Here is a 14,506-nt window from a genome sequence, read left to right on the forward strand (position 1 = left end):
TATATATATATATATATATATATATATATATATATATATATACATATACATATATCTATATATAGATATATACATATATATATATACATATATATATATACATACATATATATATATATATATATATATATATACATACATACATATATATATATATATATATATATATATATACGATGTTCAAATAATGTTTGTAATTTGTTAGAAAAAAATATATAATTAACGTATATAAGAAATGAGAATAGAACAGCTTAAGCAGGAAATAATATAAAATACATTAAAGTTTCGTTGTGCTTGTTATAATACACTCGATATGAGTAACACTTAAACTTCGAACTTGCCACACTCTCACAAACTTTCAGTTCCTTTTGTTTAATGAACGTTGAAACACACTTTCAAATGTGTGTTAACACTTTGAACAATACACAATACAAAATACTTTACTGCGGCTTGGAAAAGGTAGGAATGTAACTGTATTACATCATATCATCATATTATAATATAAGACAGTAGTTATTCCCTTATAAGAGTTTTAACAAGGTGTGGAGCTTAAGGTAGCGTTGATATTTTATAGGTGTTTTTGAGGTGGTAGGTAATTTAGAATTAGTTACTTGTTTTATAATGTACACACTCAACTTATTTAAATTATGCTTGGACTTATCAGGACATATAGTGTAACGTTTATAATTTGTAAAAGTTAAATTGTATAGGCAGAGTAGGTATGTTAATGTAACGTAGCTGTGTATATGTATGTCGCAAGAAACGAATATGACTGTAGGGAACACAGATAAATATAAGCATCTAGCTTTGACTTTCAATAGGTCTCAGTCTAGGCTATTTTCTTAATAATGCACACCACAATATTCGTGTCCCGCATGCATTTTGAAAAAAAAACATATATTAAAGTGGCATGGCACAAAATAGACATTTGTTGGAGCATCAGTATTATTTCTTAGTAAGTCAATGAATAACTGAATGTCGGTGATTACTTTTGTTGCCTAAATGATTAGTGAACTGACATGTGGATTTAACCAGTGACTGTAAACAGCAACTGTAAGCACGGTTAAGCAATGTACGTTTCTTTTCGAGGTGTATGTATTATGCCAACACATGTACTCTGATCGATGACATGTTTAGTGCAAATATATACAACGTGAATACTCTTTATTCAAACTGCCCGATATATAAAATGAAGTCAAGTTTATTTAAGTAAAATATTTCGTATGTTTCCCTTTTATAACTATGAAATACTTTGACTAGTGAATGCTGTTATTTGAATTTACGCTTGAATCGATTCGTTTAATAACTACAGGCATTGCTTCCATATTCCTGAATAACAACGCCAACTGGATACAAGAACATAATCGTCATTTAAGTACAATGGTTGATACAAATAAACAGTTAGTTTAGAGTGTTACTGAAATTATATTGGAAAACGACTTACGAACCAAGACACACTGGAATATCATCTCTCCCAATAATAAATCATCATACTGCATAACATCGGCGTGTAACGTATAACACGCAAATACGTATTAGCAATTGACGTGGTAATGCATATGCAACAAAGCTGCAAAATGGCTCGCCGGTACCGTCATTTCTTTTATCTGTTATCTGTAAGGACCATGTCAACAATCATATTACTGCTATTGGGAGCGATATCAACTAAAGGTAAGTCATACAATGCTAATGATAAGTTATGACATTTTCATGGACAATACATTTTCTCCTAAATGTTATAAACTTTAGTTAACTCACATAAAGTATTTGAACTAATGATGTATTTAGTTGGCATATATTTTGAGTTAATTTCGACTGGTCAGAAACAATATTTTAATATGTTTATCTTGATATCCAATCCTACAAGTGCTTCTTGTTCTAGTGCATGCAGATATCATTAAGACTCCATCGAGTGGTGTCTTCCTTGAAGGTAGTGATGTTACATTAACCTGCGTTGTTGAAGGCAATGACAACGTTATTTGGCAAGATATCAGTTATGCGACATCGATTTTCGTTCGCAAGGAAAAGAATACAGAGAAAAAGAAGTATGACAACTTTCAGATAAGTTCTGGTGATGGAGATTTCAGTTTAATTATAAAAGACGTCCAGCTATCAGATGAAGGGACCTATGTATGTAAAGACAGAGACCGACTTGCAAAAGCCATAGTAAAAATAGGAGGTAATACAAATCAAAGCAATAAAACCTATTTAAAAGAAAAGTAATTCAGTAGAGGGCGCTCACTTTCAAAGGAATTGAGGAATAAAAAGCTCACATTTTGGAACATGATCAATTTTATTGTCTGTTTTATTGTATCATTCATCTGTCAATTACATAAATAACATCATGCTAAATCATGTATTCCGCCAAAGATATATACGTATTGAACTGTTAAAATCAGAATCCAGGTAATATACAATAGGATATAGTTTGTAGTTGAAATTCGAAAATTATATCACTCAGATAATAATATTACAGTAGTTTGTTTCTAAGTTTGTGTAACTTTAATTGCGTTTACGTTTGGGGCCAATCATTTATATTAATCTGTCGGATGCGTATTTCAAATTCACAGTTTTACCAGTTTTATACCTGGATGTACAGGAATCAGAAGCTGTACATGCGCCACAGACAGGTAAAGAGGTAATAATTAAGTGTTCTGCGTACAACGCTAGACCTGCTGTGTCTGTGTTCGAGCTAAGTATCATTGGTAGTGAGAAGACGATGACTGTAACAAACAATACATGCAATCAAAACGGAGATGGAGAAACCTATAATTCCTCAGCCTATGTTCCTTTCATCATGTCATCCGACGATATAACAGTATATTGCCGAGTATATACAGCCGGACAGTTGCTCAACCACACTGAAAACTTCAGTAAGTACTGTGCCATAGTAATCAATGTACCTTTAAGAAGGTACATATTAAAGTACATACCTTTAAGAAGAAACTAAAATTAGACCATGTAAACCAATGGCAATGTTATGCTTATAATGTAATTATATCGTCCCAAAAATTGTCTGTTACACCTTAATATAATATGATGTGAACACTGTAGAATTAAACATCTTTCATCTTCACTGAAACAGTAACGATCAGGGAGACGAATTAAGTAATTTTCCGTGTAATTACTATAATGATTCTAGTTTTAATACCAATATTAAGTGCCCTGACATATATTCCACAATTCTTCATATTAATATCAAAAGTCTTACGAAGAACTTTGACCCTTTTGTAATTTTATGCATTCTATTAACAATTTTAAATTCACTTTTATATGCATTACAGAAACCTGGCTGCATGATTTTTCTCCTATTGACACCCTCCAAATAGACGGCTACAAACTCTTTCAAAGAAATAGAAATAATAAAAGAGGAGGTGGTGTTGCCATTTTCACAAAAGAGACTCTAGATGTAAAGATAAGAACCGATCTTACTCATTTAATGAGTGATAGCGCTGAGTCACTTTTTATTGAGCTAAATAATGTTAAAGTCAGAAATACAATAGTAGGAGTCATATACCGACCACCCGAACAACAAGTTAATCACTTCGTTGAGTGCATGGGTAACTGCTTAGAAGCACTGAATACTGAAAACAAGGGTGTCTTTCTTGCAGGGGATTTTAACATTGATGTTATAAAGAAGAACGAAGTACAAAGAGTACAAGAGCTTCATAATATAATGTCCTTATACTCTTGTTATCCGCTAATTGATAAACCTACACGGGTAACTTCTGCTACGTCTTCTTTGATCGATAATATTTTTGCAAATTCTACAAATGTTTCTAAAAGTGGTATTTTATTGACTGATATTTCTGACCACTATCCAATCTTTTGTGTTTCAGGAAGTAAGATTCAAACTGAAAGAAAACATGCTATTTTTAAGAATAACACATGCCGCAAAAATGTTAATCACCTAAAGAATGAGCTCAGTATCCTCAACTGGTCTTTCATTACTAATGACCAAAATGCCGAATCTGCCTATAGTAATTTTACAATATTTTCTCACGGACCTTTAACAAGTGTTGTCCATACAGCAGGGTACATAAGAAAGTCAATTATGGAAAATCCCCATGGATTACTGCTGGTATCCTAAAATCAATCAGACAAAAACACAAACTATATTCTAAATAAAACAAAGACAAAAAACAATACCTACTGCATAGTAATCCACCTTAGTTGTACTTCCTGTTTTTTTTCTCTTATGTTTCTTTCTTTCTCTTTTAATAAGATTTTGACTTTGTTGGTTTTTTGGGGGAAGGGGGGTGGTGGGGTGGGTGATGTTCTTTTTTACTTTCTTTGTTACAAAGGGACCAGACCAGAAAAGTATCCACTTATTTCTGGTTCCTCTACTTCCATCTCACATATATATTATTTCAATACTCTATATTTACTGTTTACTGTATTTGATACCATCTTTATTTATCCTATACTGTTCAAAATGTAAAAAAATGGAATGTAGCAAATAAATTCGATTCAATGTTTAACTTGAACATGGCTTGAGGTAAAATGAATAGAAACACATTGGAACCACTGGAATATGAAGCTCTGTTGAATATTAAATAAACAACTATAAATCGAAATTACATGCATGTTATTATTTTTTTTAAGAAACAACACGATTCGATCAAAGTGACTACGATAATTCAGAGCACATTTTTTATCAAGCCTGCTGTTGACTACCTTTTCAATTCACAGGTTGCTAGTTCTAATCAAATTAATATAAACTCGTTAAATAAGTAGCAATAAGAAAGCGTATGGTTTAAGACTAATATACATTTATAATTGTGGAGTTTATTTTAACCTAGTTACTTTGGATGTACGGCATTAACTAGTACCATGTTTGGCTATGCAATATCCAGTCTGTAAGGCTTACCGTATTATAGCATCGGTGATGCAAAACAGACACACAGAGAATAGCGTCAGTGTTTACTTCATAATGTTTCCCCACAATACCAACCATTATCAATAACAAAACGGTGTTGATTTCAACTTAAAACAGATCTACCGAGATGTAACATAATAATCTCTGGTAACGAGGTCAGATGCACTTGTCAAGCTAACCCACCTGTGGACAAATATCGAATGGAACTTAATGGAAATTTACAAAACGGAGATGTTTTGTATATTGAGGAAAGTAACTCTGCGAATGTAACATGCTTTGGAACCAACGGAATGGGAACCGGACGATCCAGCATTCTGTTCCCTGGCGACAAGGCTGGTAAGTACAAGCATTGGTTTACAGGCATGGACCATTTATGGATGAACAGTATAGTTTTCTATAGGAATTATAATCAATAAATAAACGTGCTTCTGAAGTAGTTTCCTTTTCAACATAATCGGGCTTTAATGTTTTCACCAGGTTTCGAGATGTGCTTCTTATTAATGTTATGTTGTATTAGAAAGGATATGAATTTCTTTCTCTTTCTTGAGACAGGTCTAACTATAGCCGCCATATCGACCACGATTTCACTTGTTCTCATGGTAGTTGTTGTTGCTGTTATATGCATAAAACGTCGAATCGGCTCAAGGAAAATGGAGTTTGGTGGTATGTAATATATCCATTAATAGATGGGTAAATGGCGGGGTTGGTGGATGGATTAGTGGATGGATATTTGTATATAGGCTTACATAGAAATATATTCTAGGTTTTATCGAATGTAACTGGGATGTGATTCGTGGTAACACAACATGCAAGGTACAATGGCTTTTAACTGGCCCCCAGCAAAGAACTACAACATAAATATGGATCAAAAGCATGTATTTTACACCATATGCAAAGGTGTAAATTCTTGTCTTGTCAATATGAAAGAAATAAATACAACCAGCTAAAGTTGGCGCTGTAGTTTGTTCAACAAGTCAGATAATATTTGTCTGCTTTTGGATCCAACTTACAATTGTTTCACCAGCCAGTTCTTCCTATAGTGTTCTTTAGTTGAGAGATTTCTGGGCCTTGGGCAGCTAATTCGAAACTTTCCCAAGCTGAATGTTAAAGAATATGTGCAGACTGAACAGAACACCCGAATTGTGTGGATTATAGTGAATTAAAATGTTACAAACTAATTAATACAATTTATTGGCTTAGTAGCTTATTAACGGTACGGTTACATTCATGAACAAGAGTGGCTGGCAGGGTAAGTATCATTCCTCAGTGTACAGTATATATCATCATGAATCATATTCAAACAGAAAAAAAAAGGTAAAATAGAGAGATGTGATATTAAAAGTTTACAAAAAATATGAATTGTCATTCAGATTTGAAGACATATATAAATCTGAGCTATGATTTCTATTTTTCAGATTGCTGCCGATATTTACCAAGGGTGGAAAACGGTAATTTGCTACGAACTATCGTTTATGATGTGTATAAGTGGTTGATCTGATGGATGTCACAAAATCTATTTGGAAAAATGTATAAACTTAGTTTTACCCTTACATGTATACTATTCAGATAAAGATGTTACGATACTCTTCAAACAGATTAAATAAGAAATTAAAAAGTATTATTAAAGACATTTTGCTCTTCGTTTAATATTTTAGTTAATTTCAGTAAACGTTATCAGTCATCGGAGCAATGCTCACACATAGTGCCGTCGGTTGCGTAGATACACATTTCTAACTGTCCTACCAATCATATGATTGATGATGGTTGGACTGTTCGAGTATTATTCGACCATCTTAAAACTTTTCCTGTCATATTTAGTTGATTATGTTAGACTAGTCGATCTCCCATATTTATCAACATTGTTTTCATTAACAGTTCTAGTAAAATGGCTCAGAAGGGGAAGGTGAGTTATAAAAATCACGTGACAATAAGAAGTAGACAAAGTTAGCTTCACAGGAACTCCTGCAGTCTAAATGTAAATAAGGCCCTTACAGCGACAATGCAAATATTGTTTATCACAAAATGGCAACTGACCCTTAGAAAAGATAGAAACGAACAAACAGTAATGTGAAGAAGAAAGAAGTGAAAGGAGATAATTAACGATACACTTTATTACCCGCTGTGCAGTATAAGACGAAAATTTACAATTATAATATGTATTTCTTGCGGTCAAATTATTGTAACGTTTAGGTACATGGGAACATGCAAAATTTCGCACACTTATTTTGAAGGAAAGTTTTGTTTTTACAATTATCAAATCCAAATCACATTCCTTTGCCCCTGCCTCCTTATATACTCTTCCGCCGCCTTCGCATATGTATAGTTTTCTTTGATTCACTGTTGTTTACTACTACACAGGTTTGACTGTTTTATTTCTAATTTTCTAGAAATGAGAATATCACTACAAAACATCAAACAAACATACAAAACGACGACGTTCTGGAAACTGACGAACTAAGTACGTTTTATGTTTATTTTATTGCTTCGACAGAATTGCAATACATAAGTATGATGATACCGATGATGTCGTTGTTCATTGTGATATACTTAGAACAAAAGCAGAAAGGTTGGGGAAGAAAAGTAGAAATTGAAACATATGTATTATTTCTACAAGTTTCTGTTTCGAAATTAACCGAATCTACTGCTTTTTCAGTAATGTTGTCACAATCAGCAAAATTCCTCATTATCATCTACATGAATTACGCAAATGGCAATCCACCGATACTTCCGTAAAGTGAAGCCATAACTAATTTTAATTTCATTATCATGGATCTTCATACCTATTGAGTCAACCCTAAGCCTTCTATACATCTTTCAATTGTTTTTCACAAGATGCATACAATGGTTGTAACAAATTGTTCTTAATCTACTGCAATCTAGGCTTTAGGTTTTGTCAATGAAACAGCAGTCTTAGCAGTCAATATGTGCCTGCGATTTGGGCTTTCACTTCCCGGTCAGATTTATATTTTCGCATCTCATTGTATAAAAACAATTATCCCACAGATTACTATTCTATAGCTGATGTAACAGAAGGAAGAAGGCCAATTATGGTTGATGAAAAAGACATCTCCATCACAAATAGCATGAAGATGGGGAAAATATACAACAGATGGTTGGGGACCGTCAATCTCCCTAGTAGATCTAATGCTTGTGTTGTAATAACAAGCATCACAGGTTAGTGGAATAACAACACAAAATTAAGTTGTGGTGATCACTTTCATCAATACCATTATGCAATAATATAGCAGGTTGGGGACATAAAATGATGCAGTTTATAATATTTAAAGGATGATGCAGTCTATAAACAATGTCATTGTGGCCAAAGGAAAGTATTCATTGCGGAAAGCAAGAACACTGGACAAAATATAAGATCTTCGCTAATTTTCTTAAAGTAAATGTTGTATCAACAGTTACTGATATTTTTATTTTGGTGAAATATGGTGTCACGGAAGAACATCCATTAAATTCTCTGACATTAAGTTAACAGCTTTCAGCAATATTGATATCGATGAAAATGTTATTACCACTGTTTATGTCATGTGAGATACATGTCACACAAAGTATGAATCTATCAAAAAACATGTTTGAATTGTGTGTTATTGGTTTTGTGTATAATTGCAGAAATAGATAGGAGAACCAACGACATCCATTGGGAAGATTTTCTAAGAAAATGTTTTCAATTGCCGGAATCGAAGAATGTTACGAACATCGAAGCAGTATCTATTCAAAGTAGTGAGTTTTAATATTACATGATTAACTGTGAAATGTTGCTGTGAATATTGTGGAATTCGATAATCTTTTCATAAGAAACATAACAGCGTAACAAAGTCAAATTGGTTTCAATATTTTCCCAACGTTAATCACTTGAAAGATGTGCAAACATTTTGTGTTTATTCGCATTCATTGATCTGATTTCCTCCTCTCTTGTAGATAACTTGTATCTCATGAGCGAGCATCTTGTATGTGAAACTTTACATTGTTTGTTGACTCGAGAAACAGAAGAAAAAAGGAAAGTCTATTGTTGCAGTTCTTTGTCTGACGTCATTATACACGTCACTGGTCTTTTGGAAGGGATGCATATCATAAATACCTATGGGGTAAGTTATGAACAATATTTAAGTTCATTATTATTTAGAAGTTATTAGTTGCTTTACGTGGCATTCTTTTTATTTACTCTCTTGAGGTAATTTCATGGTAGGTGAGTTCAGTTACATAAAATACCAAGAACATACAGAGAAATGTTAGAAATTAAAATATTTCAACTTAAACGTCAGGCAAGCGTAAATGCTACACACAACCATATCTTTCTTATGAATTGCTGATAGATAATTGATATCATAATGTTGTAATAAAATATTTGCAAATGAAAGTGTCTGATTATTACTTTATTAATGTTATTATAACCAGTTCCTTCATCCCGGCTTAACGACCAGGAAACTTTTGGTAACCACAGATGGACAACTTAAATTGTACGACTTCTGTCTCGCTGGCGACGCATCAAGCATAGCTGCTCTAAAGAGATCAAAGGTGTAATATTAACGGTTAATTTTGCAATTTTTCTCCTTCAAATAGTTAAACATAGTAGCATTATCAACGTCTGTATCTCCCCGTTTGTTATTAGTATCTCAAAAAACTCACAATGTCCTTTGCATATACTCTATATGCAATATTGCAATGGTTAAAGCGTAGATTGATATATTATTACCACAAGCTGCGTTACAACGTTTGATTCTCATTCCTGAGGTGTGACAAGTAAATAATGCGTTACCTCAAAGTTTCCTCGGTACTTTAAAGAACCGTAACTTATAGTTAGATACACTATAAGGATTTGACTCATTTTACTGCTTTTGTATTTCTGTTCATATTTCATAGGTGAAATTTTAGTGATAGTACTGAATCCATTGCAAGTTGTAGGTGTTGTTATTAAGAACTTTATTATTTAGATTCGGTCAATTTACAAAACAAATATTGTTATATGTAAGAAAGCAACATTTAAACGTGAGACACATGTAGATCGATTGCGTATATTAATAGCTTTGATTAGTAGTTTTTTACGTCATCGATCTTATGTGAGAATGGTTATTCAACTTGTGATATCTACCAAAATGTCGAATATTGTCTGGGACTAATGAATTTACTCAACCCCCAAAGTAACAACAACCAAAACTGCACTTACAATGGAAATTTACCCTCTATTTATATTATACTTCATCAATAGATGCATTCAGCAACTTTGAATCAATTTCCACCAGAAACGTTGATTTCCAGCGAATACACAGAGTCAAGTGACGTGTGGTCTCTAGCAGTAACGATATGGGAAATCATGTCCGATGGTAAAAAAAAATTGTACTGTTATTCTTCTATGGATATGAAAGTGAAAGACAATATCCAAATTGTGTATATAAATACTTTGAGACTTAATCATTTAGGACTTATTCACTGATCAAGTGTATTTATGTACAGTTAGTTAATAGCTCTTCATGTATAATACGATCTCATTCACATGATAAGTGTCATTGAACAATAACCAGGAAACGAAATACGAATCTAAACCTGTAAAGTACTTAATAGCATACGATCAATTCGCCGAATATGTCGATGAATTTTAGAGCACGGATCCTCTTTTTCCTACGTCAGAATGCTACAAAAGCTCATAAGTTTTGTAAATACTATGATATGTCATTGAATTTTATTACAGGGAAGTCACCTTTCCCTGATGATACAGATATTACGTCGCATACAGAATTATTTGAACCATCATTACCTTGGTCAGAGAAATGTTTCCAGATAAAGTAATTATAATTCCATTCAATATGCATATGAATACTGGTTTTGCTTGATCGATGCTGTATATGTGATTGCTGTATTCATCTTTCGACAAAAATACCTTAATATGGTAGATAGGATAACTAATTATTGTTCTTTGTGATGATCAATTATAACCCACAATGACTATAATGACGGTGAACTTGAAAAGTACGGTGACGAGGATTTCATTTTAAAGAATTGTTTATAATCAAACAATTCCTTTGAAATAACCTCCACAGACTTTTTTGTTCCATATAACTTAAGCACAGAACAGTTTCAATATCATAATCAACTGATGATACTTTGTATTGCTAAGGAACAGCGAATACTTTCGTCTGCTGATTTTGTCTTTGCACATTGCATGTAGTCATAGTGTTGTACAGGCGTTCTATCTGCAGTTTGATTGTTTGAAGAGATAGCAATTTGCAAAATCAAATTTGCGGTGAACATTGAAAACATCTACAACCTAGCTAATTTTCTTGTTCACGTAGCTTTACCAGGAATATGATAGCTATGATATCATGACGTTAGTTGTTATAGCATACACTTTCGAGGAGTACTATAAGATTTCTGTGCTACAGGAAGCACGTCACATGACCCTCCATTCTGTGCTTCTTCAGGTTGACGTAATAGACCCACTTTTTAAGTTGATTTTATTGCAATTGGTTCTTCTGCAGAAATAAAATCCTGTACAAATGTTGGAGCCATGACTGTGCTTCCCGACCATCCATACATCGTTTGAAAGTAACTTTTATGGAAGTAAGAGGACCGTTCTTTCTAAACTTGCCATTACGTTTCTTATGATACTGAGAAGAAGAAACATGTTAAAGCATGCAACCTAAATGTCTGAAACATTTGACTGTAAAGTTTTGATTACATCTTCATCCCTTCTTAATTTAAATGTTATATACAGAAATGATATTATAATGTGATATACAACATATCTGGAATTGTGTAAAATAGCAATAATGAAAAGGAAAAAAATGTTTCTTTAAATGGCTTGAAAATATAAATTAAAATTGCGCCAAAATGTAGTTAATAAAACTGATAAACATAAATCAACATAACATTTGTTAGCAAATAATGGTTGCAAGTACTTTTCCCTTACATTATTTTCATTTGTTATAAATTTACTTAATGAGTGTGTAATATGTGCAAATTAACTCTCAACAGATATTTCAGAGGTTACTAGATGACAGTTCTTATGAGATACCGATGTCAACGACGTATGTGGATATGGGATCAGCGAATGTTGCTGAAGATACCTACTCATAATACGTATACCATGCCGGAAAGTTGGACTGTATAAGAATGAACCAACTTTGCGTACGTGAACTGTACGAGAACTAAAGAGAGATATGCTAATTTATGTATTAAGTCTGCTGCAAAGTTTAACCTGGTATAACTTGTTCCAAAACACATTCACTGGGTGAAATTCTTTTTGATAACCGTTTTGATTTTATGTTTGGCACACCTACCGTAGAAATGATTAAAACATTTGTTATTGTCAATACTGACACAAAACTATGTACATGTTTAAGATTTACGGAATGAATTTCCAACTTCAATATAAAAGCTATTTTCATATTAAGGCAATTGTCATGTTTAAGAGATAAAGACGTGTAATATACGGTGTAAACTAACGTGGAAAGCCTGGCAATAAGCATACACTAACAAAATTAGAAGGCAGCATATTTGACTCAGTATGTACTGGTATAGTTGTGAAAAGAGGTAATTGCAAATGTTGAAAGATGTATAAGGTATTTGTTTAAGAAAGAACTAACACCTAGTCACCATATATTTCATTCTTCAAGGTTAAATAAATGTGTGTCTTTGTTTAATCTAGAGAGACATGCACTTTACTTATAATGAGGCTTTGAAGAATTTCACGTAAGTTACCCACATGATCTGAGTGCTAGAGAAAGCATTAACCTTGTGATTATAAAGGAGTAACAAAAGCAAACTCATTGCAGTTGAAACCAGTAAACAGTTTTAGTATGTATATCGAAATAGTGTCTGGTTTTCTATATCCTTTATTCTGATTAGGTTTCCAAACTAAACTGTTTCAATCGAATTTGCTCCCCAGATGTTACAGGTAAACACAAATCGAAACTACTGAACTGCTTGTCTAGTGCTATAAGCATGAAGTACTTTCTGTAAACTAGCCCAAACTCATTCAAAATGCTGCATGAATTATGCCAAAACGCTGTTGTGTTTTATTCCAGTGACATCTAAATCCCTGAGCTGAACGAAAGTTAACAATGCTCTGTAGAATTTCAGAAACTGAACCAAAAATTGTCGTCACGTGATCATAATTCGAATACAATACAGTACTGGTCTTGTAGCATGGCCAGTGTACAATATACCGTTGGATTACTTCATCGATCCTCCATCTTTGTTATAACAACCAACCTTAAGTTTCTTATAAAACTCGCGCAACACGGAATGTGAACTAGTACACCAGCACTGCAAAACACATACAGATTAGTAGTTTAATCAGGGGCGGATGCAGGATTTGTGACAGGGCGGGGTCTGACTGGTCCAGCCGCGCCTGAACGTAAGACTATCTAAGCGGAGCGCCACAATCGGTTGGCGCGGAAAACTTCCCGAGTATTCTAAGCTGCATGTACCTAGCCTGAAAATATGGATCTCATGTCTGCAATTTCTCAATTGATGAGAAAAAAACAATCTATGAAATATGGTAATACATATTATAGATTGGAGAGAACAAACGCCGTGGATGTTTAATTTAATTATTTTTTTCTCTTGTTTTTGGCCAAGAGCAGGGGGGGTCCGGACCCCCTGGACCCTCCCTCTGGATCCGCGCCTGTTAATATATCCCCTACCGCAGTCGCACCGTAGTCGTCAAAATAAACCGTACAACACGATTATGCAGCTAACTACTTTAAAGGCAAAGTTCAATGAAGGGTGATATACATGGAAATCCTTCAAATGAGCAAGGTATCGCCGTATTGTTGTTCTTTATGTCGGGTACTCAACCTGCGGGGCATTTTTTGGTGGGGGGGGGGAGGGGGGAGGGGGGAGGTAACAGTCTCTACTGTCGTACCAGTCCCATAATATAGACTACAGACTAACGGAAAGGGGTCCTGACAAAACGGACTGGGGTGGGTTTGGATAGCCGAGTCCATTCTTTGGACACGATTTCGCCTCGTCTGACCTTTTGCTCGACATTTGCGATCGGTAGGGCTTGAGCCTGTTATAATGTACTGTAGGGAGGGGTTTCAAGATATTTCCCAAATAGCAAACCTGATATAGTACAGAGCTTTCGACTTCGTTCTTAATTATTTTCATTACCATGAACGGGCCTTCCCGTTTCATTCGGCTGTTACTAGGGAGATCGATCAACACCTTATTCTCAGGGAAGTAACCCTTAAAGTTTACTTCCCTATCATTATTATACTTTTGAAGCTTCCTTACGTTCGAATTGAATTCTTCCAATTTCTTGAAAGCTTGTCTCAGATTTTGGTGTAATGACACAACATAATCTGAAGGATTACCCGATAGGGAAACCCTTGTCACAGACGGAGACATTTCCTGCCGTATGTTCTCTCCCGCCTACTACACTCTTTTGTTAAATTATTAATATCTTAAGTTCTTATGTTATCAACTTGTATAGATCAAGCCAAGCCATTACCATTCATAGCAACGTATGCAACGCCAAAAAACGTAACTGACGTAACACGATACATGATGACAATATGAATCTACACGATTATAATAATTAAGTACACGATGATAATATAAACTGCTTACGATAAGAATGTGCTGCGTCACCATATGAGTATACATATACATGGT

At 33.9% G+C, this 14,506-nt stretch overlaps 1 protein-coding gene across 3 annotated transcripts; it reads left to right on the forward strand.

Annotated features, from left to right (window-relative positions):
* Nucleotides 1-355: 355 nt before the first annotated feature.
* LOC139977932 (uncharacterized) lies at nucleotides 356-13,166 on the forward strand. 3 transcript variants are annotated; one of them, XM_071987667.1, is made up of 17 exons: nucleotides 356-459; nucleotides 1,313-1,671; nucleotides 1,883-2,179; nucleotides 2,571-2,873; nucleotides 4,997-5,215; nucleotides 5,432-5,542; nucleotides 6,295-6,327; nucleotides 6,755-6,782; nucleotides 7,267-7,337; nucleotides 7,883-8,053; nucleotides 8,501-8,611; nucleotides 8,810-8,976; nucleotides 9,287-9,406; nucleotides 10,098-10,212; nucleotides 10,578-10,671; nucleotides 11,365-11,446; nucleotides 11,861-13,164. In XM_071987667.1, the coding sequence occupies exons 2-17, from the start codon at nucleotides 1,554-1,556 to the stop codon at nucleotides 11,960-11,962; spliced, it is 2,142 nt and encodes a 713-aa protein (XP_071843768.1). In that variant the 5' UTR covers nucleotides 356-459; nucleotides 1,313-1,553; the 3' UTR covers nucleotides 11,963-13,164. The 3 variants fall into 3 exon arrangements, with proteins under 3 accessions (XP_071843768.1, XP_071843770.1, XP_071843769.1); XM_071987669.1 differs by lacking the exon at nucleotides 9,287-9,406 and having other exon boundaries at nucleotides 11,861-13,166; XM_071987668.1 differs by lacking the exon at nucleotides 356-459 and having other exon boundaries at nucleotides 600-1,671.
* Nucleotides 13,167-14,506: the final 1,340 nt, after the last annotated feature.

The sequence above is a fragment of the Apostichopus japonicus genome, chromosome 12 (assembly GCF_037975245.1).
Source record: "Apostichopus japonicus isolate 1M-3 chromosome 12, ASM3797524v1, whole genome shotgun sequence".
NCBI lineage: Eukaryota > Metazoa > Echinodermata > Holothuroidea > Aspidochirotida > Stichopodidae > Apostichopus > Apostichopus japonicus.